The 23,212-nt window shown below is 46.9% G+C and overlaps 1 protein-coding gene across 1 annotated transcript in view; it reads left to right on the forward strand.

Moving 5' to 3' along the window:
• Positions 1–13,928: 13,928 nt before the first annotated feature.
• GPC4 (glypican 4) overlaps positions 13,929–23,212 on the forward strand; it is a 113,085-nt gene continuing 103,801 nt past the window's right edge. The window contains exon 1 of the mRNA XM_040999712.1: positions 13,929–14,621. Coding sequence (XP_040855646.1) covers positions 14,462–14,621 — 160 coding nt within the window. The 5' untranslated portion in view covers positions 13,929–14,461. The remainder of the gene's footprint in view (positions 14,622–23,212) is intronic.

The following is a 23,212-nucleotide window of genomic DNA, read 5'->3' on the forward strand; positions in this document are numbered from 1 at the left end:
GTAGTATATTGTTATAATGATTGCCTTTTACTATTAGCCATTATTAATTTCTTTCTACGCCTAATGTGTTAATTCAGCTGTATCATGTCTATGTATGGATAGGAATAGCACGATTTATTATACAGGGTACAGTATGACCCATGGATGCAGGCAGCCACTGGGAATCTTGAACTTATCCTCCACGGGATAAAGTGAAGTATATTGCATTGTTACATTGCAAGCACGGTGGTCCCAGCCTAGGCTTTAGTGTAGGAACTGGGCACAACTCTCAGCTCTTATGTTGGTTTTCTGAGTGTTCTAGGGTAATTTAATGCCTACAATTCTTAGTTTTCTTTAATTGTGAATTTAGAATTTACTCAGGGAGTTGCAAAAAAATGAAATAAAAATGTAGAACTCCATCAGTAATACTATCATCTATGGCTAGGAAGCAACCTCAAAAAAAAAAAAAAAAAAAAGGAACCATTTCTGTGTTGGCCCTTGAAAGTACCACAGCTGGTGGGCATTCGGTTCAGTGGTTCAGATACTCTTTGCTATGCCCACATTCTACATGGGGGCCTGACATGTACCAGGTCTGCTCCAAATTCCAAGTTCGTGTCCCAGCTGCTCCACTTCCCATCCAGCTTCCTGCCTGTGGCCTGGGAAAGCAGTAGAGGATGGCCCAAAGCCTTGGGACCCTGCATCCACATGGGAGACCCGGAGGGCCCTGGCTTCAGATTGGCGCAGCTCCGACCTTTGTGGCCAAGGGGGAATGAATCAGAGGACAGAAGATCTTTGTCTGTGCCTCTCCCTCCATGAATCTGCCTTTCAAAAAATTTTTTTTAATCTTAAAAAAGCTGAAATAAAATAAAATAACATAAAAGGTGGTTTTTTTTCTTTGCTTTCTTTCTAAGCTACCTGAGAATCCACTATCACCATGAAGACACAGTAGCTACCCAACCCGAAGGTTTCCTAGCAAGCAAATGCTTGCTGATGGCCTTCCCTCAGCAGGCTCTAAGACTGAAATTTGGAAGAAATTGAAAAAAAAAAAAAAAAGTACAAGACCATACCAGATGTCATCCTCGCATTTACATTCAGAACCTCTTCTGCTGGTGATAAGACAACTGGCTTTGGCAAGATTTATGATTCTTTGGATTATACAAAAAAAAAAAAAAAACCAGACATAGACTTGAAAAATATGGCATGTAGTAGAAGAGAAAGGCCTCAAACCAACAGGGAGAAGAATGGAAGACTAGGATGAACAGTCAGAGGCCAGCAAGGGCAATGCTGACACAGAAAACAGGACGAAGGGCTCTGCAATGACTTCATCAGCAGTGATCCTGGGGAGTCCTTACAAGAGGATTAATAAAGTAGAGAAATGTCCAAATCCTATGTACATAGTTTTAGAGGGTTAACATCACACGTCTTTACTATAAAATACAGGAAAATTCCCCAATTATGTAACCCATGAATTACATTATTACAAATTATTCAAGGATGTTTATGGATACGTATGTATCTACTATTCATAACTTTTCCCCTCAAAAATTCATGGTTGTGGTTCTTTGTACCTCCCCTCTCATTTAATATTAAGCTATAATGTATATATGCTAATGAATAAATCTGAAGGGATAAGTTTCCTATTTTGTAAAATTTTCTTTTTAATATTTTCTTTATTTTTATTAGAAAGGCAGCTAAGATTTATGGAGAGAAGGAGAGACACAGAGAAAGAGCTTCCATCTGCTGATTTATTCCTCCAGCTGAGATGATCCCAAGCCAGGAGCTCTTCCAGGCCTCCATGCAGGTGCAGGGTCCCAAGATTTTGGGCTGTGCTTGACTGCTTTCCTAGGCCACAAGCAGGGAGCTGGATGGGAAGTGGGGCTGCCAGGATATGAACCTGCGCCCGTATGGGATCCTGGCACTTGTAAAGTGAGGATTTAGCCATTGAGTCATTGTTCCAATCCCTTGGTAAAGATTTTTATTTGCAAGGCAGAGTTATAGAAAGAGAATGAGAGACAGAGATCTTCCATCCCCTGGTTACCTCCCCAAATGTTATCCATGGCCAGCCCTAGGCCAAGTAAAACCAGCAGCCCGGAACTCTATCCAGGCTTGCCATGTGAGTGGCAGGGGCTCAAGCACTTGGACAACCTTCTGCTGCTTTCCCAGGCATGTTAATATGAAACTGGATGGGAAGAGGAGCAGCAAGGTCTGGAACTGGCATCCACATGGATGTCAGCATGGCAGGAGGTGGCCCAGCCTGCTCTGCCACAACGTTGGCTCCAACAAATCTTTAAGAAGACAGAGAGAGAGAGAGAGAGATTGAGATTGAGAGAGAGAGAGAAGTGGGGCAGCTGACACTTGAGTGAAAACTCATAAGGAACGCTGGTGTTGCAGGTGATAGCTTAATCCACTAAACCACAGTATTGAGCACTGAAGTGATGGGTTTCAGCAAAAATATACACCCAGGTACTCACCAGCTGCATCAAGATATAGAATATTTCTAGCATCCCAGATGGTTTTCTCACACTTCTCTCTTCAAAGTAACCACAATCTTAACCAACAACAGCAAACTTTTGGGCCCAGCGTGGTGGCCTGGTGGCTAAAGTCCTTGCCTTGAGCATGCCAGGATCCCATAGGGGCACTGGTTCTAATCCTGGTGGTCCTGCTTCCCATCCAGTTACCTGTTTGTGGCCTGGAAGAGCAGTCCAGGACAGCCCAAGGCCTTGGGACCCTACACGTATGTGGGAGACCCAGAGGAGGCTCTGGGCTCCTAGCTTTGGATTGGCTCAGCTCCAGCCATTGTGGCCACTTGGGGAGTGAACCAGCAGATGGAGGATCTTTCTGTCTCTCCTCTTCTCTATATATCTGACTTTTTAATAAAAACAAAATAAATCTTTCAGAAAAACAGCAAACTTTCAAAAATTTGATCTCACGTGCATACTTAGGAGAGGCAGGCATACTGCTATAAAAGCCATGCTTTAAGGAAGATGAAGCTACAAGTCGCAGAAACTGAGATTAGATAGTTCAAAATGGGGAACTTGACATGGAAAAAACAGTTTTCTTGGTGCTGGTTTGAGGCTTGATCATGGAGAAAGTCTGGGAACAAAAACAGGATTTTCTTCTAGCCACGGGACTGGCAGATCCAGGGAAAGCCCCTTCATTCCTATCACTTTGTGCACACCCTCCCCAGCCTCACACATGCTGCAATCGGGCCCCCATACTCCGTCTAAGAGTTATTAAGAAAATGGCAGTTAGAATTCTCAGGGATAGCGAGCCGGGCTGGGGGTAAGCTTATATTTGTCAGCGGAGTGGGACATGGGAGAAGGCTCCTCCCCTCCCCGGTTCTGCATGCTCAGCCTGGACGTGGCTACCTGCTCAGAATGTCCGCGCAGCTTTCAGTTTCCTTGCTCATTGAATGAGTGATGATCATAGCAGCAGGACAGCAGCATATCCACAGACAGGGCCCATCCATGGTTAGAAAATGACAAATGTCACACTACATCTGACCCTCCCTCCAGCTCTTTATAGCTGCCCTATCTCTTTGGAATCAAAATGCCTACTCGCTGCTGGGTCTTCTTAAAAATACATATTGTCTCTCCACATAAAGGCAAGGATGATGGTGCTATGGAGACGGACAAGAGGAAGAAACAGAAGAGGGTGGGAGATGTTGAGAGAGAGAGCCAGAGCAAGCCAGAGAGAACAAGGTTGAAGAAAAGTCCAGCAACTTGCTGGAGTAAATTGACACTTCGGTCGGAAGTTTCTTGCGACTGTTGCAAACGCTGTGTTGCTTTTTAACTGGGCCTTGGCTTTTGTAGCTGTTTCCTAATCTCACTGAAGGGCAGGCAGCAGGTTTCATAATGCTGGGACAGAGCTGGGGGAGGGTGCCCTTCAACTCTCAGAGCCCTGGGACAGTGCAGAGGTTGTTCAATAATTGGTCTGTTTTTCTAAACGAGGCACAGGATGTGTAGGGAACAGCAGTACGCAGCACACGTCTTCAGGTACTCCTGCCATCCCAGCCCAGATGGGCCTGATACCGGGATGTGGGGATTCACAGATGAAATATTAGGGGGGGAAGCAGCATGGTTGGTGCTGCTCTAGGCTGACCTTGTGCTTGCTTCTGACCATTCAGATTGTCTCAGCTCCAGAGTCTTACACAAAAAAGGAAAGGTCAAGGTTGAAGTGGATTGACTAAATGAGTGCCAAGACCCCCTCCAGATTACATTCCCGAAGCCTCTGCTACTGGCTTCTTTGCCTCTATGCTTTTTTACAAGTGTGATTTTTCTCACCAGCTGGATGAGTAATAATGTTTGAAAAATGAATTTTTCCAGGGCCAAGTGAGATGGCTCAATTGACGTACCTCCCCCCTCCTAACCCCGCAAGTGCTAGGATCCCATGTAGGTACCAGTTCATGTCCCAGCTGCTCCACTTCCCATCCAGCTCCCTGCTTGTGGCCTGGGAAAGCAGTTGAGGATGGCCCAAAGCCTTGGGACCCTGCACCCATGTGGGAGACCTGGAAAACGCTCCTGGCTCCTGGCTTCAGATCAATTCAGCTCCAGCTGTTGTGGTCATTTGGAAAGTGAGCCAGTAGATGGAGGATCTTTATTTCTGTCTCTCTTCCTCTCTGTAAATATGCCTTTCCAATAAAAATGAATGAATCTTTCAAAAAATAATAAATAAAAATGAATAGTCCAGAAATGCTTTCAAAATCTAAGGACTATATTAGGGTATTAATGTTTTTATTTAATCAAAAGGTGATGGGTCCAGCGCAGTAGCCTATCAGCTGGGATCCTTGTGTTACATGTGCCAGGATCGCATATGGGTGTGGGTTCTAGTCCTGGCAGCCTTGTTTCCCATCCAGCTCCCTGCTTGTGGCCTGGGCAAAGCAGTTGAGGATGACCCAAAATCTTGGGACCCTGCACCCGCATGGGAGACTTGGAAGAAGCTCCTGGCTCCTGGCTTTGGATTGGCTCAGCTCTGGCCACTTGGGGAGTGAATCAGCAGACTGAGGATCTTCCTCTCTGTCTCTCATTCTTTCTCTGTATCTGGCTTTCCAATAAAAACAAATACAGCTTTAAAATGAAAAGGCTGTGGAGAAATAATTTTCATCCTACCAATGAATTGTTTATGACACAGAGGGTGATTAGAGAGGAACCTCATTCTGCATCACATTGAAACGCACATTTTACATGGAGAGCTGCAGATCAAATTATGTGTAAGAAGCTAGTAATAATGAGGATCTATGGTGACCATTTTGGCATCACATGGAAGTGTATTCACCAAAATTAGAAATGCTTTGGGCCCAGAAAGGTGGTCTAGTGGCTAAACTCTTCACCTAGAACGCACCAGGATCCCATAGGGGCACTGGTTCTAATCTCGGCGACCCTGCTTCTCATCCAGCTCCCTGCTTGTGGCCTGGAAAGCAGTCAAGGATGGTCCAAAGCCTTGGGACCCTGCACCTGCATGGGAGACCCAGAAGAGACTCCTGGCTCTTGGCTTCAGATTATTTCAGCTCCAGTCATTGTGGCTACTTGGGGAGTGAATCATCAGACAGAAGATCTTCTTCTCTGTCTCTCCTCCTCTCTGTATATCTGACTTTCCAATTAAAAATAAATAAATAATAAAAAAGAAAAGAAATACTTTATTACGGGCTTGGTTCGGTAGCCTGGTAGCTAAAGTCCTTGCCTTGCATGAGCCAAGATCCCATATGGGCACTGGTACATAGCCCACCTGCTCTACTTCCCTTCCAGCTCCCTGCCTGTGACCTGGGAAAGCAGTTGAGGACGGCCCAAAACCTTGAGACCCTGCACCCACGTGGGAGACCCAGAAGAAGCTCCTGGCTTCTGGCTTTGGATTGGCTCAGCACCAGCCATTGTCGCCACTTGGGGAGTGAACCAGTAGATGGAAGATCTTCCTCTCTGTCTTTTCCTCTCTTTGTAAACATCTGGCTTTGTAATAAAAATAAATCTTAAAAATTTTTTTTCAGAGTGTAAGGGCTTAGATGTCAAAAAATACCAACTAGCTCTGTTTCTACACGACTATTTCCCTTTGTTCCCCTATGAGCATGGACTGTGAGATGCTACATGCAAACTTTGCCTCAGTTGTGATACATGTGCTGTCAGGGCTGGTAGATATGTGGTTACTGCAGTAAGAATGACCCTGTTACTCTCTGGGCCTCAGTTGTCAGGAAAATGGCAGTCATAGCAAATACTGTCCCTGTAATGCAATGGCCATATTGCAGCAAAGTAACTCAGATGCTGCTTCATTGCTCAAAAGCATATACTTCAATGCCAACTATGAACCAATACAGTGTAATTAACACACTGAGATACAACATTCTTAGACTAATATTCTAGCATACTAAATAGCATTTCAGTGCGGGCGGGCCTGGGTCTGAGCAAACTGTGAAGCATGTGGAATTTATAACTACCAGAATACTGACATATTTCCAGAGCCCCATTTTTAGGTTCCATAAGAGAAGGTGCTTTGTTTTATTCATAACTGTATTGCCAAAGCACACAAGAGTGCTGCTCATTAGAACAAATACTTGTTGAATGGAGGAATGACAAAATAATAAATATATGAATGTTCTGTTCCATGCACTGTGCCAAGATCTTTCTGACTTCTTCAAGATACAGATAAACATTTCCTTTTCTAAAAAAGATCTGTTGGGCCTGGCATGGTGGCCTAGCAGCTAAAGTCCTTACCTTGCATGCACAGGGATCTCATATGGGCACTGGTTCTAATCCCGGCAGCTCCAGTTCCCATCCAGCTCCATGCTTGTGACATGGGAAAGCAAAAGCAGTCAAGGACGGCCCAAAGCCTTGGGACCCTGCACCCATGTGGGAGACCTGGAAGAATCTCTGGCTCCTGGCTTTGGATTGGTGCAGCTCTGGCCATTGCGGTCACTTGGGGAGTGAATCATCAGACGGAAGATTTTCCTCTCTGTCTCTCCTCCTCTGTATATATCTGACTTTGTAATAAAAAGAAATCTTTTAAAAATATATTTATTATTATTTGAAAGTCAGATTTTTACAGTGAGAGGAGAGATGAGAGAAAGGTCTTTAATACGCTGGGTTTTTCCCCAACAGGCTGCAGTGGCTGGAACTGAGCTGATCCAAAGCTGGAAGCCACGAGCTTCCTCCCAGTCTTCCTGTGGATGCAGAGGCCCAAGGACAGGTAAATATTTTCTACTCCATGCATGGTACTGCACACACAAAAATGAACTGGACATGCTCCAGGCCACAAAGGATTCTTTTGTCTTTTAAAAAATCGATTTTATTTATTTGAGATACAGCGTCATACACACATACCCCCGGTGGGTGGGGGGCGGGTGTTGGAATGCTTTTTAAAGAATTTTTAAAAAATCTATTATTTATTTGAAAGACACAGAGATTTCCCATCTGCTGATTCACTGCCCAAAAGCCAGGGCTGAGCCAGGCTCACATCAAGAGCCTGGAACTCAACTCGGGCTTGGACCATCACCTGCTGCTTCCCAGGGTACACATTAGAACAGAGCCTTAATCAGCAAAGCCAGCTTGCCTGTTTCCCATGCTAGCTCAAATGCTGGCTGCCTGCCCCAGGAATGCTTTGCATGTATGCTTTTCTCTAACCCTGGCAGTGGAGGTATAACATCTGAGAGGCTCAGGGAGGGTAAGTTATTTATCTAAGGACACACAGACAAGAAACACCAGGCTTCGACTCTTAGTCGGCTTGATCCCAAGGCTTCTTTTGATGGACAACGGTGATGTTTTTCTTCTTTGTTTCTTTTATTCATTTAGCTTTTGTTCTTCCCATGGAATCCCAGGATGAAGAAGTACCAGGCCCTCATCACTTTCCTGAAAATACTGTAGTGGCCTAACTTGACCCTCTTTAGTCTCTGCCTCTCTACCTCACCTCCACAGATCACTCATTCTAAGGCACTGCCTTTATCTTCTCACTCTGCTGACAAATATTCAGTGCTTATAGGATCAGGAGAATAGTGACCCCAGGTTAATGGGCCCCCATTATCTGGCAACTTTTCCTGATAGTCTCCCAGATAAATCTGTACTCAATCAAGATAATGTTCTACCGCCTCTATATCCTTATCCTATCTTTTTGCCTAAGTGATTCCTTCCCACCCCACATAGCCCAAAGGAAAACCTATTTTCTCTACTCTTTATCCACCAACCTTGTGCTCTGCTACCTAAGTTTTGCTGGGCTTAAAATATAGCAAAAAGGTAGCCATGTCATTGAACTTTGACTCAGAGGACTTCATTGTAAAATTCTCAATGTGTTCCATCATCCATACATCTGGGGAACTTTTCAATATTTGAAAATATTTATATATTATCTAACATACACAAAGGGCATCCTTCAACTCTACAGTATAGAATAAATATCAGTTATTGTTGTAACATTATCTTCCTAAGGAAGACCTTTTAAAATTGGATTGTGACACTTGCAAATGATGCTACAGGGAGACTGACCTTGTGACCATTCCTGGGTAGAGGGGTAGAGAGACATGGTAGAGACCAGAAGACCTGTTAGATAGCTGAATCAGGCAAGAACTGTTAGATAAGTTCAGGCAAGAGGTGAGAAAACTGGAGAAGGGTTAATAGCCGTGGAAAGAAGGGAAGCCTCAATACCCCAAGTAATTAATGAAGAGAGAGAGAGAGAAAGCGGGGAGCCACTGTGCTGGGAAAATAGTTGACAACCCTGGCACAAACAAGACAATGTGACACTGAGGTTTCACCTGTAAACATGGACGAGCTCTCTGTGGGACAAGGAAAGCAAGGGCGAACTCTACACAAGAGAGAAAGAATAGGGAAGGGAAATGTGGAATTGGGAGCCAGGTACAGCCTACACACATTAGCAACCATGAGGTGGCTGATCCTTTAATTACCAGTAACAATTTCCAGAATGCCCAAGAGGAGATCAGTCATCATGAAACAAAGATTGAATTGAGACCTACATCACCTTGTGTGCCATCTTGGCCAGAGCCGTTTTTTCATGGATCTGATTTGGCAAGAAGGAGAAATTCTCAAAGGAGAAATGTGGAGCAAAGGGTGACTTCTGGGCTGTAGATTGGCTGAGTGTATCTGACAAACTTGTAAGAGGTCTGGTGTAGCTGCTAACATTTAAGAACAAAGAAGACTCAAGTACAAACTGGAAGAGTCTTCTGAAAGTTCCTGGAAATGTTTATATAGAAAAAAACAGGGCTGGCACCATGGATCAACAGGTTAATCCTCTCTCTGCAATTGTCAGCATTACATATGGGCACTGGTTCATATCCTGGCTGCTCCATTTCTCTTCCAGCTCCCTGCTTGTGGCCTGGGAAAGCAGTATAGGATGGTGCAAAACCTTGGGATCCTGTACCCATGTGGGAGACCCAGAAGAGGCCCCTGGCTCCTGGCTCTTGGCTTCAGATCATCTGGCCATTTGGGCCATTTGGGGTGTGAACCAGCAGATGGAACATCTTTCCCTTTCTGCGTCTCCTTCTCTCTGTAAATCTGTCCTTTGAATAAAAACAAATGAATCCTAAAAATAAATAAATTTAAAAAACAATGCATGGATTTCAAAATGTTTGTGATAATATAAGCTTACACTTAATTCCATTTTCCATGAACTGTTTGAAGCACCCTTTCATGGGTCTTCTATTCCCCAGGGGAACTACCCAACGAATGAACCTGACTCCAGCAGGCACTAGGCATGCAAACAGAAATAAAACTTGAAAGAGCTCTTTTTCAGGATTGGGCTGTAAGTCCTCTTAAAGGAAGATGGGCCTCTGTGGAAGAGTAAAGTGTGGTTATTTCGTATTGAGAGTGCTTGGAAGCCCAGAAGCAGGAGACACTAGCTCTGCTTGGGGGAATCCGGAAAGGCTTTCCCAGAGGTAGCATTTCAGTTGAGTCATGAAGGTAGAAGTGTGAAGTCCAAGGAACGACAGGGTAAAGAAAGGCTGTTTCTCACATGGGCAGGGTAAGGTTACCAGGAATCCATGACATGATAGAGAACAAGGCTCTTGTTAGGCCAGAACACGGAGTATATGATCAGCCAACTAAGAAAGCCGGTAACGTTAACTATAGCCCAATAGCAAATATTCGGAGCTACTGAATGACTTGGGAATTGATCTGTAAAGCAGTGGGGAACTACAGGAGGCAGGTGGCAGGTGGCAGGGTTAAGCAAGGGAGGGGTATTTTTCAGAGGATGTTGTTGAATGGTCACTTTGATGGCTATGTAGGGGATGGGAGAGAATGGAGGATCGCAGGCCAATACCTTATCCTGAGGAAGGACCCCACTTCCTAGTCCTGTATGTGGTCACGAGGGTGGCCACCCAGAAGGCCAAGAGAAGTGTCCCCAAAGCTGAAAGAGAACATTTGACTCAATCACATGTTTTGACTTAAAGGACAGTGGCACATGAATGTCCACAAATGCTCCCCTCACCCAGTGCCACAGGAAACTTCTCCTGGGAAAACTATTTATGCTCTAAGCACATTCCATGTGAGCACAGCTCTTGCATGGTACACAACACTGCATATTCCTCCCGGCATGCACATCTCATCTGCCTCTAGGACTGAGCAGCAGTTAGCACATAGTATATGTTGAATGAACATTTACGCATCCAAAGCAGAAACACTTCCACAGCATCCGGGCAGGTCCATAGTCTCGCTTGTTTAACCAAAAGCACCCCTGAGATTGCAGTCTTGCTTCAAGGTCCTCAAGCATACTGCCAGCTGTAAACAAGCCATATAACCTTGTAGATGTGGTTTGCTTATCAAGAACAACATGGACTTCTAAAGCTATTAAGCACTTTGCAAACTTTCAAGTGCTCCCTGACCAAAACATGATGTATCTGTACAGTGTATATGTGCTGCCAAAATGAGCACATGTATCTGCACAATAGAATATGCAATTTGGCCACCAAAAGGTAGTGCCAGATGCAACAGCAGGGATGCACCTTGAAAACATAATGCTAAGTTAAAGAAGCCAGTCTCCAAGTCCCCAGATTATATGCTTCCGTCTATAGGAGGTGTCCAGAATGGGCAAACCCACAAAGAAGAGTATGAATTTTGAATGCTTAATGGTATCACGATGTCATTATGGGGGGGGCAGTTGTACAGCATTCTGGCTGCATTCAGTGCCACTGAACCACTGAATCTGAAATGGCTAACATGGTAAACTTTCTGTGTGTGTATTTTAGGCATATTGGCTCAACTGGCTAATCCTCTATCTCCAAGCATTGGCATCCCATATGGGTGCCAGTTCAAGTCCCAGCTGCTACACTTCCCACCCAGCTCTTGCTTGTGGCCTGGGAAAGCAGAGGAAGATGGCTCAATGTTTTTGGACCCTGCACCCACATGGGAAACCTGGAAGAAGCTCTTGGTTCCTGGTTCTGGCTTTGGATAGGCTCAGCTCTGGCCCTTGTGGGCATCTGGGGAGTGAAGCAGCAGATGGAAGATGTTTCTCTTTGTCTCTCCTTCTCTCTGTAAATCTGCCTTTTCAATAAAAATAAATAATTCTCTTAAAAAGAGAAAGGTAAAACAACAACAATACCTACTACTAAACAACAAAAAGACCAACCAACCAACCAACCAACCAATCAACCAACAACCTGTGTTGTATGAGAGCTAATGAGTGTGAGAAATCATTGATTCTTGAATTCCCCACACAAGCTTCCAGTTCCATGTTCGGCATTTGGAGGGCTCAAAAGGAGTGGGTGCAAGTTCCTCCCCATCTCCTCTACACGCGAACACACACACCCCTTCCAGAGCCACAGAACCCGAGTGGGGGCAGGGCAAGGAAAGAAGGAGCTAGGGGCCATCTGAAAAGCTTCCCTTTTGGATGCTATTTGTTTTGTAGATTGCCAGTTGTTCGCCCTGTTTGTATTTAAATGAAAGGAGGCTTTGAAGTAGGAGCCGCCTCTGAGCAGGGCTTGGGGTTCCTGCCTCCTACGGTAAGGTTCAGACTTGTTTGGATCTGTTTGTAGCCAGAGGTTACTGTTTCTGGTGGAAGAGACTCGAGTTTTGGTTAATAATACATTAAGAGGAAGAGCAGGAGTGAACTGGGGGGGGGGGGATGTTGAAAATGAGTTCCCCCTGGACTTGTCAGGAGCTCCAGCTTTCTGATCTCTTCTTGCTTAGTAGTATCATTTGTTCACTTATGGTCACTAGGTTTCATGGTACTGTTAATGTCAGTTGCATCTCAGATACTCTCCTGCATAAAGAACATCTCGAACTAAACGCAGCCATCAACGAGAGCTTGGCTCCCAGGGATCAACCCTAGAAATTCCCTGAAGACCTTTGATGGTTATCAGTGTAGGGAAAGTCTTGGCCATTGAAAGTGGTTTGAAAATGGCAGGAAGTTCAATTGTAGTTTAGTTTGGATACTTCGAAAACACTGCTCTCCTAGTTTCAGAGTTCAATATTCTGCCAACCCACAGAAATTGGAAGTTCCAGTCTGAAACTGGTCGCAATCTGTTTATACCGATGGTCTCCAAGAGTCAATAAAATGTAGAAGAGCCTGCAGCAGGCATTCCAAACAGCTACAGCGGGTTTCTCTGCTTTCTCCTAGCCAACCATGTCAACGTGGTTTACAAGCAACAGTGGAGGAAGTCGCCACAAACCCTCCGAGGGCGATAATTGTAATGATGGTTCATATCTTCACCCTATGTAATTTTATGGGAATTGAGAGTCTAGCCAAATAATAAGTTCCAGCTCTTTTTATCTGCCCAGTTCCCAGCACACTCCCGAGGTGTCTGAGGCACTTCTCACCCTCACCTCTGCTAGCAGACTGCAACAATAACAAGGGTAATGACAAGTTCCCAATCTGCGCAGTTCCCTTCATTAAAGGAGCCCAGGCAGCTTCAAAAACATTCATTAATGGAATCTGACAACGCTTGCAAGGTGGGAAGGCTCACCCATTCCCAGTTTTCTGGTGGATAAGTGGAGATTGAGTCCCAGAAGGATATCCATTTCTCTCCAGAAGCTTGGCGGGAGGGGGTGTCCTGGGTTACTAGCTGGGGAGTCAGGGCTTACGTTTCCAACCCGTCCCACCAAGTCAGGCGTGATGTTTAGTGAGTTGCTGGGTCTCAGTTCCCCTAACGGCCAAAGCAGGGGTTGAGCCCGATGGTCTGCTACGTCTGCCATAGTTAACTATGACTCTGTCCCACGCCCTCACAGCCCAGGAGTTTCTGCTAGCCTTGTTGCAGAACCGGTGGCAGGGTGAAGCTTGGAGTGTTGAGTGGGAGGAGGGTCAGGGTGGAGAGGAGTCCCGGACCAGTCGGTGCGAACCTTTAGGAGGTCAGCACGTCTGGCAAATGCCAGGTGAGGCTCTTAGGGCCACAGCTGGGAGTGCCCCTGTTGCCTGCGGCGAAACAATGCCAGTAATGTGAGAGCTCTCTCCGCCCAGCCCGGGAGTCGGGCGGTTGGGAGCATCCCCCCCTCTCTCCCCGCCGCACGCCACGCAGGGGATGGAAGCGGGCGGGCAGGTATCACGGCGGAGAGCTCCGCGCGGTTGCTGGCCCGCGCACAGCCAGTCAGGTGGCCGCCCGCAGAAGGCTTAATCGCTCAGACGTGGGCTTCGGGATAGATCCCAGGCCGCCCGATTCCTGGGACTTGGGGATTCTTCAGCGCCGAGAAATTGGCCTTTCCTCTTTGGGTGGGGGGCGGCGGGCAGGTTCCCCCGCCTCCCAGGAGGAGGGGAGGAAGGAGGAGTCCGACGGGGCGTGTCACGGCGAGGGAGCGCCGCACGCCTGGTGCGGCCCCCCCAACCCCTAGGAAGAGGATCTGGCTGCTCCGGATCCAACCCGGTTTCCAGGTTTTCTCCCGGCCCGGCCCTGCGTGCTCCCGCCTGTCTCGGGCTCCCCCACCCCGCCCCCCTCGTGCCGCCCGCCCCCTCCCCACCCCCTCTAGTGCCGCCCGCTTGGCCAAGTTTGCCGAGCTTCGCCGCGCCAGCCGGCCAGTCAATCAGCGGCAGAGCTGAGACGGGTAAAGCCGCGCGGCCGAGGGCAGAGGGAGCCGAGCCAGGCAAGCGGACCCAGCGCGGGGCAGCTCCAGCAGCTCGCAGCGAGCGGCCGGCGCCGCCCACACCCTCCGCGGGCTCTGCCACCTTCCCTCCTTCCTCGCACCCTACGCTGCCGGCCGGCCAGCCAGCTCGCCAGGTTCGCTGCCCCAGCTGAGCCCAGAGGTCACCGGCCCTTGCCTCTGCTCCCCTGGGCCGCGCGCCGCTCCACGCCCTCTCCTCCTCCTGCCCCGACTGCGCGCCTGGCACCGCGAACCGTTGCCTGACGCGAGGCCCAGCTCCACTTTAAGCCCCGCGTCTCCTCCGCCTGCTTTCCTCTTCCTCCTCCACCACTACCAACTCCAACTCCTACTCCTTCGCTTTCTCGCTCCACTCGCGAACCCCCGCCCCCGCCCGACGTGGTGCCCCTTGGCCCGCGCCACCCAGCGCCGCTTCCCGTCCCGTCTCCTCCTGTCCCAAAGGTGGAACGCGTCTACCCCGGGCCCGCAGCATGGCACGGTTCGGCTTGCCCGCGCTTCTCTGCCTCCTGACCGCTCTCAGCACCCCGCTGCTGGCTACCGAGCTCAAGTCGAAAAGTTGTTCGGAAGTGCGACGTCTCTACGTGTCCAAGGGCTTCAACAAGAACGATGCCCCCCTCCACGAGATCAACGGTAGGTGGGAACCCCGGGCAGGCGAGCGCTCCGGTAAAGGGGCCGAAGCGCGCGCCCGGTCGCCCCCTGCGCGCGCCGCTCGCAGGTAGCCGAGAGGAAGAAACGGAAAGGCCGGTAGAGTGAGAGCGAGCCTGCCGGGGCGCGGAACGTGCCATGCGGGCGCCGCGGCCACCCCCCCATTCCCGGGCACTGCGAGTCGGGGGGACCTGTGGTTTTTCTTAACCGGTGCCACTCCCGCTCTCTGCCGCTCCCCCACACCCTCACACCCCGATCTCTGGGTCCCGGGAAGCTCCTGAGGACTGACTCCAGCGCACAAAGTGCATGTCACCGGCTTCCTCGCCTTTTCCGGGTTGAGCTTCCTGGGCTCCCCGCTTTTGTTGTGTGGGTGACAAGAGATTGGGTATGGGGTACTGGTAGAGAGAATGTTCTGCGAGTATGCCAGATTGCGGGAGGGTGGGGGGTGGTGGCGCAAGCAAGTGGAATCGATGTTTCATTGATGTTCTTTTAAAACCCTCTCCCCGCCTCTCTTCTGCCGCTGACACGGATTAGGAGTTTGAGGAGCTGCAATGGCTTTAGAAGTCGCCGTTAAAAAGCAGACTCCCCCTCCTCTCCACTCCTCCATACCCTGACTTTTGGGAACTCTCCGGCTTTCCGGAAGGTGTTGGACAAGAAGGACACCCTTTCTCCCTTTCTTCTTTTTCTCACCTCATTTTAAGGGTTAATTGCACTTTCAATTGCAGACCTTTGAAAGGACTGATTACAGGAAACCTGAAGCTGTGTTTGGGGATGGTTATGCAAATGGCAGTTTAGCCTGTGAAAAAAGTTGGGCCAGCTTTTTGGTGCTGGGGGGTAGCGGGTTGTTGTTGGTGGTAGTTGTGGTGCTGTGTGTGAGGGTGTGTGTGTGTGTGTGTGCGCGCTCGCGCGCGCTTTGTGTGTGATGTATTTGCGAAAGCCCTTTGGCGGAGCGCTGGCGAAGCTGCTGAGCCTGCGGCGCCCTGCAGCCCTCCCCAGAGGCGGTGCCCAGGCGGGTCCCAGCTCCGGGCCATGCTCACTGGCTCACTCTCCAGCCACCAACTGTTGAGCGCAGCCTCATGGGCCGCACGGGTGCCCGCGGAGGTGCAGGTACCCTACTCGCCCTAGGGGCTCAGAAAAGAACCAGGACTGCAGCTGGCTGCTGGCCAGCAAAACCTAACGGAGGAGTGAGCGAGTCGAGAGCCCAGAGGGCCAAGCCTCCATTCCGAACCTTTCATGGAAGTGTGCAGAGCACGCCTCTGCCTCGCCATGCCTGGTCGCCCGGGTGGGGCAGATAGGGGCTGGCTGGCCGGCCGGCCGGCTGGCTGGTTGGTTGGCCAGCTGGCTGGCAGGCAGGCAGGCAGCCAGCCAGCCAGCCAGCCAGGCAAGGAAATACTGTAATTTCAACCAAGCAACTTCCAATGACTTGGGAAGACTTGGGAGTCATTTTGGGGGGAAGGGCTATTAATAACCTGGGAGATTAAATGCTGTCATCAATTACATATAAATTACAAAGGTAATTGAGGGAAGTTGCTGGGCACTTTGTGCGAGTGCAACCGGCATCTGTCTAGAAATAGAACCGAAGAAGTTGGAGCAGCCCAGGCGCTCACTGTACCTTGGTGGTTAGCATGTTACTGGCACACTCCTGGATCAAAGGCCACTCGCCCTTCAGCTGCCTGTCTTGTGGGGGGAGCTCAAGTAGGTCCTGGGAGTGGCAGGGGCTTATTGGTGGTAGAGTCCTGAAAAGTGCTCTTTTCTTTCCTCTTCCCTCCTGCCCCACTATAAAAAAAGTGAACTAGCAGCCACCCAGGCTTAGGAACTCTGCAGGTCAGAGCTGGAGCGGGCAGGGGTCTTCATGACCTGCATAGTGTTTGGGCCTGACCTTAGCAGAACTGCCTGGTTCAAGTTGTGGCTCTCACATGCCTGTGGGATAGATGGATGCAGGTGTGCTTTCCCTGGGAATGTGGAAGCTCCAGCAAGCGCGCTGGGCCTTTAGAGGAGCTGTGGGAGCTTTTGGGGAGTGCTTTGTGAAGCGGCCCTCCCCTTCTCCTACTGGCCAGGTGTCTTCTCCAGTCAGCATCTTTCTGAAGAAGAGGCTTGAAGGGTGTTCAGCGACTCCTTCCAGGTGGATGCTTTGGTTGTCCCCAGAAAGCACCTGAGGGATATTTTTTGCCTAAATGTCTAGCAGGACACTTCTCCCCTGCAAAAACACAGGAGAGTTATTAGTGACTAGAACCAGGAAATGGAAGCTAATGTGCTCCCACCCAAAACATTTTCTTCTTTTTGTCTTGTCCTTCATCTCCTTCCCGGGCTGCTGCTTTTATTTCCCCTTTTCAATGACCTACTGGACTGCATTCTCCCGAGGAACAAAGGAAGTGCCTTTTGAGCTGGAATCCTTGGAAGACCACCAAGGACTTTAGCTCATGCAGTGCAATTTCGCACCACTTTCAACAATAACAAAAATGCATGACTGAATGGCTCAAAAATGTGGAGTGTTAGAGGCATTCATTTGAGTCTAGGACACTGTCACAACACAGACGGACCCAAGCAAATACCTTTAGATGGCAAGGATAGAAGCTGGGGTAATCTTTACCATCACTCTGGCCACTGTGGATGCAGCCATTGGCCTCAGCTTTCTCCTCTGGGCTTACTCAGATGATTTCAGTCATTTTGTCATGGGGGTGATGGTGAGGTATAGTCAGTCAGTGAATGACAGGGATTCAGCTGAATGAATGGTCATGTATTTTCTTTGGAGGTCAGGGATAGGAGAGGATTGATCTTTATTTATTCAGTACAAAACAAAAGCAAAAACAAAACCAAAAAACCCACACCACACAACCAGCATTGTTTTCCAAGCAAAGATATAATGTCTGGATGTATAGCTCATTGAGTCGTAGGCTTGGTCCAAGTTTAAGGTTTTATTCCTGATGTCCTTGCACTTGCCTTCTAAGAGTCTGAATAGTCTTGAAAAGAAGTACCACGTGTTCTGAAGGAGGGTCTAGCTTACTAAATAGCAATTAGGAGAGTTTGATGTGCTTCTAGTGGTGCTGGAGAGTATATCATGCTGACAGGGCTTACAACGGAGGTCCTGTGCCACCTAGGCTCTTGACTTTCCAAATAATGGGGAGCCAAAAGGCCGTGAGTAAAGGAGATCTTCAATGGGAAGGCTATATTTTCGTTCACTTTCAATGGCTATAGCATTCTGAGTGTCTACTGTGTGCAGTGTTCTGTGCTTGGCATCACTGAGAGGTAGGAAGAAGGGCAGGAAGGGTCCCTGTCTTGTTAGTAGTGAGATAAGCCAGACACCTACATAATTGGAATACAACTTGGGGTGTGATAAGCACCACAGGAATGATAGAGATAAGAGAGTTCTAAGGGAGAAAAGTTTGGGGACTGGAAAATGAACTATGTCATTCATAAAAATAACCATTAGTCATCATTTAAATAATCTAGGCATTTTCATTGTGCCTCCCTTAATAAAGACAGAGGATAAAGGACATGTGACAGTTGGCATTTCTTAAGAAGACACTCTTTACTGAAATTATCTTTAAGAGTGAGGCATTGGTTAGAAATGTTCCTGAGCTTGTCAGAGGTCCCTTTCACAATGATAGCGAACTATACTAAGAACTTTATCCCATAGTGATTTTTGGCATTTTGGGGTTTTTTCCCCCCATTTGTATTCATGAGTCACACACTTATGAGCATGTGCCCACATATACTTGTGCACACACATCCATATCTATATCAAAGGAGGCTGTGAATCACATAAGTTATGTTAGGATTACATGGAAAGAGTGTGTACATGTGTGTTGGAGAGGGGACAGTACTCTTTCTTTCTGATACATTCTTGATTATTGTGTGTAAGACACTCAGCAATAGTCTTCAAGATTCAGATTCTTCATTCCCCACTTTTAAAGAATGAGTTGGAATTTTCCAATAAACTTGTGATCTCCTGTTTTGTTGGAGGTCTCATTGAGGCATAGGGCCTGTCACTACAAAAATTGTCCCAAGTAGTCACTGAAACTATCTCTTAGATATGCTCAAAAAATAACTTGGTTCTTTTTTCTTTCAGGCTCAATTTCTACTTGGAGCATATACATATAAGATGTTTGATTCAGCGTAATTGTTATTTTCATTCTTTATTTGATTCACATGGGGTTGCATGTAATTTCAGGATTACCTGGTGACTAGACTAAGGAATGAAAAAAGAACGTTTTTTGCTATCTGTATAAGGGAAATAACATCAGTGTTAATCTGAGTCAGTTGGAAGTCTGTCTTCTGGTTCCCTGAATCTTAACTGTTTTGTTACTGAAGTTGGTTCCCATTTATCAGGGTCCTTCCAAAAGTTCTTTGAACAATGGAATTAAAAGGCAAAGCTATCTGGTCCAAAAATCTCAAATTCTTCATGAAGTTTTTTCATAACTGACATTTCCCACAAATATTTTTGAAGGCCCCTTGTATATGTGCAGAAAAATATAGTTTGTAATCCTAACCCTCATGTTAAGAGCTAGTAGCTATTTCTGGCTCTGCTAAGGAATTTATGTGCTTTATTATTGAAAGCTCACAGCAACTATAGGAAGTTGGAAGAAAGTTAGAATTAACATCCTCTACCACATTTTGACAAGAAGATTCCAAAGAATTGGGAATTACATATCTTCACTCCTATAGCTAGTGAGTTGCAGAGATGGGATTTGAACCCAAGTGATAACAGACTCACGGTATAGTTTGTGCTATATGGTAGATATTAAAAGAAGAAAATACCTTGTCTATTCTCATAGATTACCTTCATTTAACTAGTAGCAGACTGGTAGAACAACACTGTTCTATGTGGTAGAGAGGGTGCTATCACATCTTGGGCAGGACTGTGTGGAACCAAGACATAAACCAACAGGGCTAACGGTGGGTGGGATATAAATTGTATTTGCTGGACTGTGGGGGAGATAGTCAGGGTTCTGGAGGAAGAGAATGTGGTCAGTCTAGTTGTCTTAGGGAGTTCAGGGTCAGTGAGGCAAGAGATCATGGCAGGGAGATCTGTTTCAAACAGTTCCTTACCAGTTTGCTGTCTTCCTGGGCGTTGCCCACCCAGTTGCATGCTGAACATCACCAGCTTAAGCCCATCACATAGCTGCTTTGGATGGAGGCATCCTTCGGATTGAGCTTCACTGGGCTGCCAGGGTGTCAGAAAAAGTGTGGAGTCTCTCCTGAACGCTGCAGGCTTCTGTGCTCTGCAGCCTTTGTACAAAACTAACCACCTTGTATTCTAGTTGCCTGTGTGTGGCAGCCTGAGGACAGAGGGCAGCTCCTGCCAGCTTCTGTGCCGACAGTACCAAGTCCAGTAACACCGCTGAATGTTTGTTAAACAAATGGGTGATGATTGTTGATTATTGTAAGGCATAGAGCAGACATCTCCAAGATTTGTATCCACTCCTTCCCTCCTCAAGTACATGGTTTAGCTACGAATTTGAATTGTATTCACTGTTGGACCACCAGTGCTTGTAAGGACTTATACTGCCTAGATGATAGATAGTCAAACTGTGGTCTGTTGATTTCTCGGCAACTTCCTGGATCTAAACACTTGGAAACCAAATAAATTCAGAGTATGTCTCCATGATATGTTGCTATAACTTGACAAGTACCTTTATTCTTGGAGGTTGTACTTGTCCCTGCAACTTCATCAATGACCGAACACAATAAGAAATTTTCAGAAAGAATCATAGTTCTTTCTGTTTTCCTGCATGGTTTCAGATTTGGAATACCAATTAAGCAATCAAGAGCCAATTTAGAAGTGTAATTGACCACATTAATGGTATCATCAGAGAAGCTATATTTTAAAAAAAAAAACCCTTAGATTTATCTGTTTTTATTTAAAAGAGTTACGGAGAGGTGGGGGGAAGATGGGAGAGGGAGATATCTTGCATTCACTGATTCACTTCGCAAATAGCTACAGTGGCCAAAGCTGGGCTGGTCGAAAGCCAGGAATCAGATGCTTCTGGGTCTCACATGTGGGTACAGGGCTCAAGAACTTGAGCCATCCTCCACTGTTTTCCTAGGCCTTTAGCAGGGATCTGGATCAGAAGTGGAACAGTCGGGACTAACCAGTGTCCAGATGGGATGCTGGCGCCACAGGCAGAGGATTAACTTGCTCTGCCACCAAGCCAGCTGTCTTTTAAATAGCAACAAGAACAATGAGAAAAAACCATGAAGTTTATTGTCTTTATTCTGCAGAAAACACAAGCTTAAGGATAGCAGAATATTTTATAGAAACAAGGAGAAATACAATGAAAATATAAAGAGGTAGGAACTGGCATTTTCAATTCCACTTGGTTAAACATCTGTTGCTTACTATAGAGAACATGAAAGTGCAGAAAATTCATGAAGCGATTCCATCCTGGAGGTAATTTGAAATATTATATTTAAGTTCTGATGCATTTAATTCAGCAATCTGGTGGGAAAGAAAAATCAAAGAGCTCCATCAGCCAGGTATTCAACTTTTGAAAAAGAAACACTAACAAATGTTAGAAATTAGGGGAAAAAAAATGAATGGAAGAGTTAAAAAAGTCAATAACCTCCAGGAAGCCTGGAAACTATGTAAAAACATCTTATTGGAAGCCCAGATAAATGTGTGCCAGACATCAAAAAGACCAGCTGTTTGGGGAAAGGAAAAAAAAGAACCCAGCATGACTAACTGGCAGAGTAAAAGAGGCTGGTTGGGGGATGGGGGCAAGCATCCTTCACAAAATGGAAAGAGTTTAAACCAGGAGAGGAGTAGAGGGACGTTGGCTAGGTATGGCAAGGCAGGTACCAACTAGAAAGTGGGTTGAAAGACTATGGGAGGTGAGCCCCAGAAGGGATTTCAAGATTCATTTATTTTTATTGGAAAAGCAGATATACAGAGAGGAGAAACAGGAAGATCTTCCATCTGATGAATCACTCCCCAAGTGGTCAGAGCCTCTTCCAGGTCTCCCACATATAGGTGCAGGGTCCCAAGGCTTTGGACCGTCCTCGACTGCTTTCCCAGGCCACAAACAGGGATGGGAAGTGGGGCTGCTGGGATTAGTACTGGCGCCCATATGGGATCCCGGGCGTGCTAGGCTACTATGCCGGCCCCACAGAAAGGATTTGAAAGAGTGCTCATGTGATGATGATGGAGGACGTTTTAGGCTGAATCCAGCCTATCAGGAAAAGCTGTGTGTCTTTAAGAGGCACCATGGCCAGTTAATCTCCCTGGGGTCTCTGCAAGAGAATAAGCATGTAGACGCAGGGATCCAGACCTGCATAGGTTAGGTGTTCAAAATCTAACGCAGTGACACTCCAAAGCAAAGTATTCAGAAACTGCGTTAACTTTGGTCTTGGGTGAGGATGTTGGTTTACCAAGGATAGAAAATGATTGAGGGAGAAAGAAGAATTGACCTGTCCCAGGTGGAATAGTTAGCCTGGAGAAGGACATGGTTATTTTTGGAACCAGCAGTTGCTAGCCCAACACTGTGACAAATTAGTTGTCTGATAGGCTTGATTTTTTTCAATATTTATTTTTACTGAAAAGGCAGATTTACGGAGAGGAGAGACAGATCTTCCATTCACTGATTCAGTCTCCAGTGGGACACAATGGCTAAAGATGAGGTGATCCGAAGTCAGGAGCCAGGAGCTGCTTCTGGGTCTTCCATGTGAGTGCAGGGTCCCAAGGCTTTGAGTCATCCTCTGTTGCTTTCCCAGGCCACAAGCAGGGAGCTGGATGCATGCAAGAGGAGAACTTTAGCCACTAAGGCTACTGCCCTGAGCCTGCTAGGTTGGCTTTCAAGAGAAAGTTCTCTGAAAGTTGTGGGGAAATGTTTTAAAATCAAGAAACAGATATAAACCACAACCAGTGATGGTTGCCTGCAAGTAGACATCAGGGCAAGAATCTTGAGGGTACATTGGGGAGAATGAGAAAGGAATCCAGTCTTGCAGCAATTGATTATCAGTACACTAGGTGATATTTCTAGCCTTTTTTCTCTTTATTGGTCAATTAATAATAATAACAAAACCCCTCTTTATCCCTTACTTTAATGTCCGCTTTGCCATGTGTTTATTCTCTTCAAGTGTCTTATCAAGAAATAGAAGTACAGTAAATCCCTAGGCTTGTGGCTGGCACAGCCATCCAGAACACAGCTGGGAATGTGGAAGTAAGCGGACAAGCTCAGTGATGGAAACAGCTGTCAGAAAGCCCATGCATTCTGCTTGCAGAAAAGGCCTTCAGAGAGTTATCACCAGCAATCATGGAAAAGCTTCTATATCTAGAGCCGTGTGCTAGGTGTCGGGATATTCCAAGGGGTGCAGAACAGGCATGGAACTTTGGAGAAGCTGATGTTCAAATTAGGTAGATAGGGATTTATGTGTGATAGACCACCTTGGCGATCCCAGCCTGGCTGTTTCGCAGTACAGTGGTGCTGCTTTGAAAGGTGTAGGGCCAATTAGAAAGGAGTACTTTCAGGTACACATTTGTAGCCCTCGAGGGACTGGCATAGCTCAGAAAACTATTAGGTCACTTTGTTTAGTTTTTGTTTTGTTTTTTGCTGTGTTTGCACTTAAAAATTTGGTAT

This window comes from Ochotona curzoniae, unplaced genomic scaffold, assembly GCF_017591425.1.
Source record: "Ochotona curzoniae isolate NIBS_2020 unplaced genomic scaffold, NIBS_Ocur_1.0 scaffold_1852, whole genome shotgun sequence".
Taxonomy (NCBI): Eukaryota; Metazoa; Chordata; class Mammalia; order Lagomorpha; family Ochotonidae; genus Ochotona; species Ochotona curzoniae.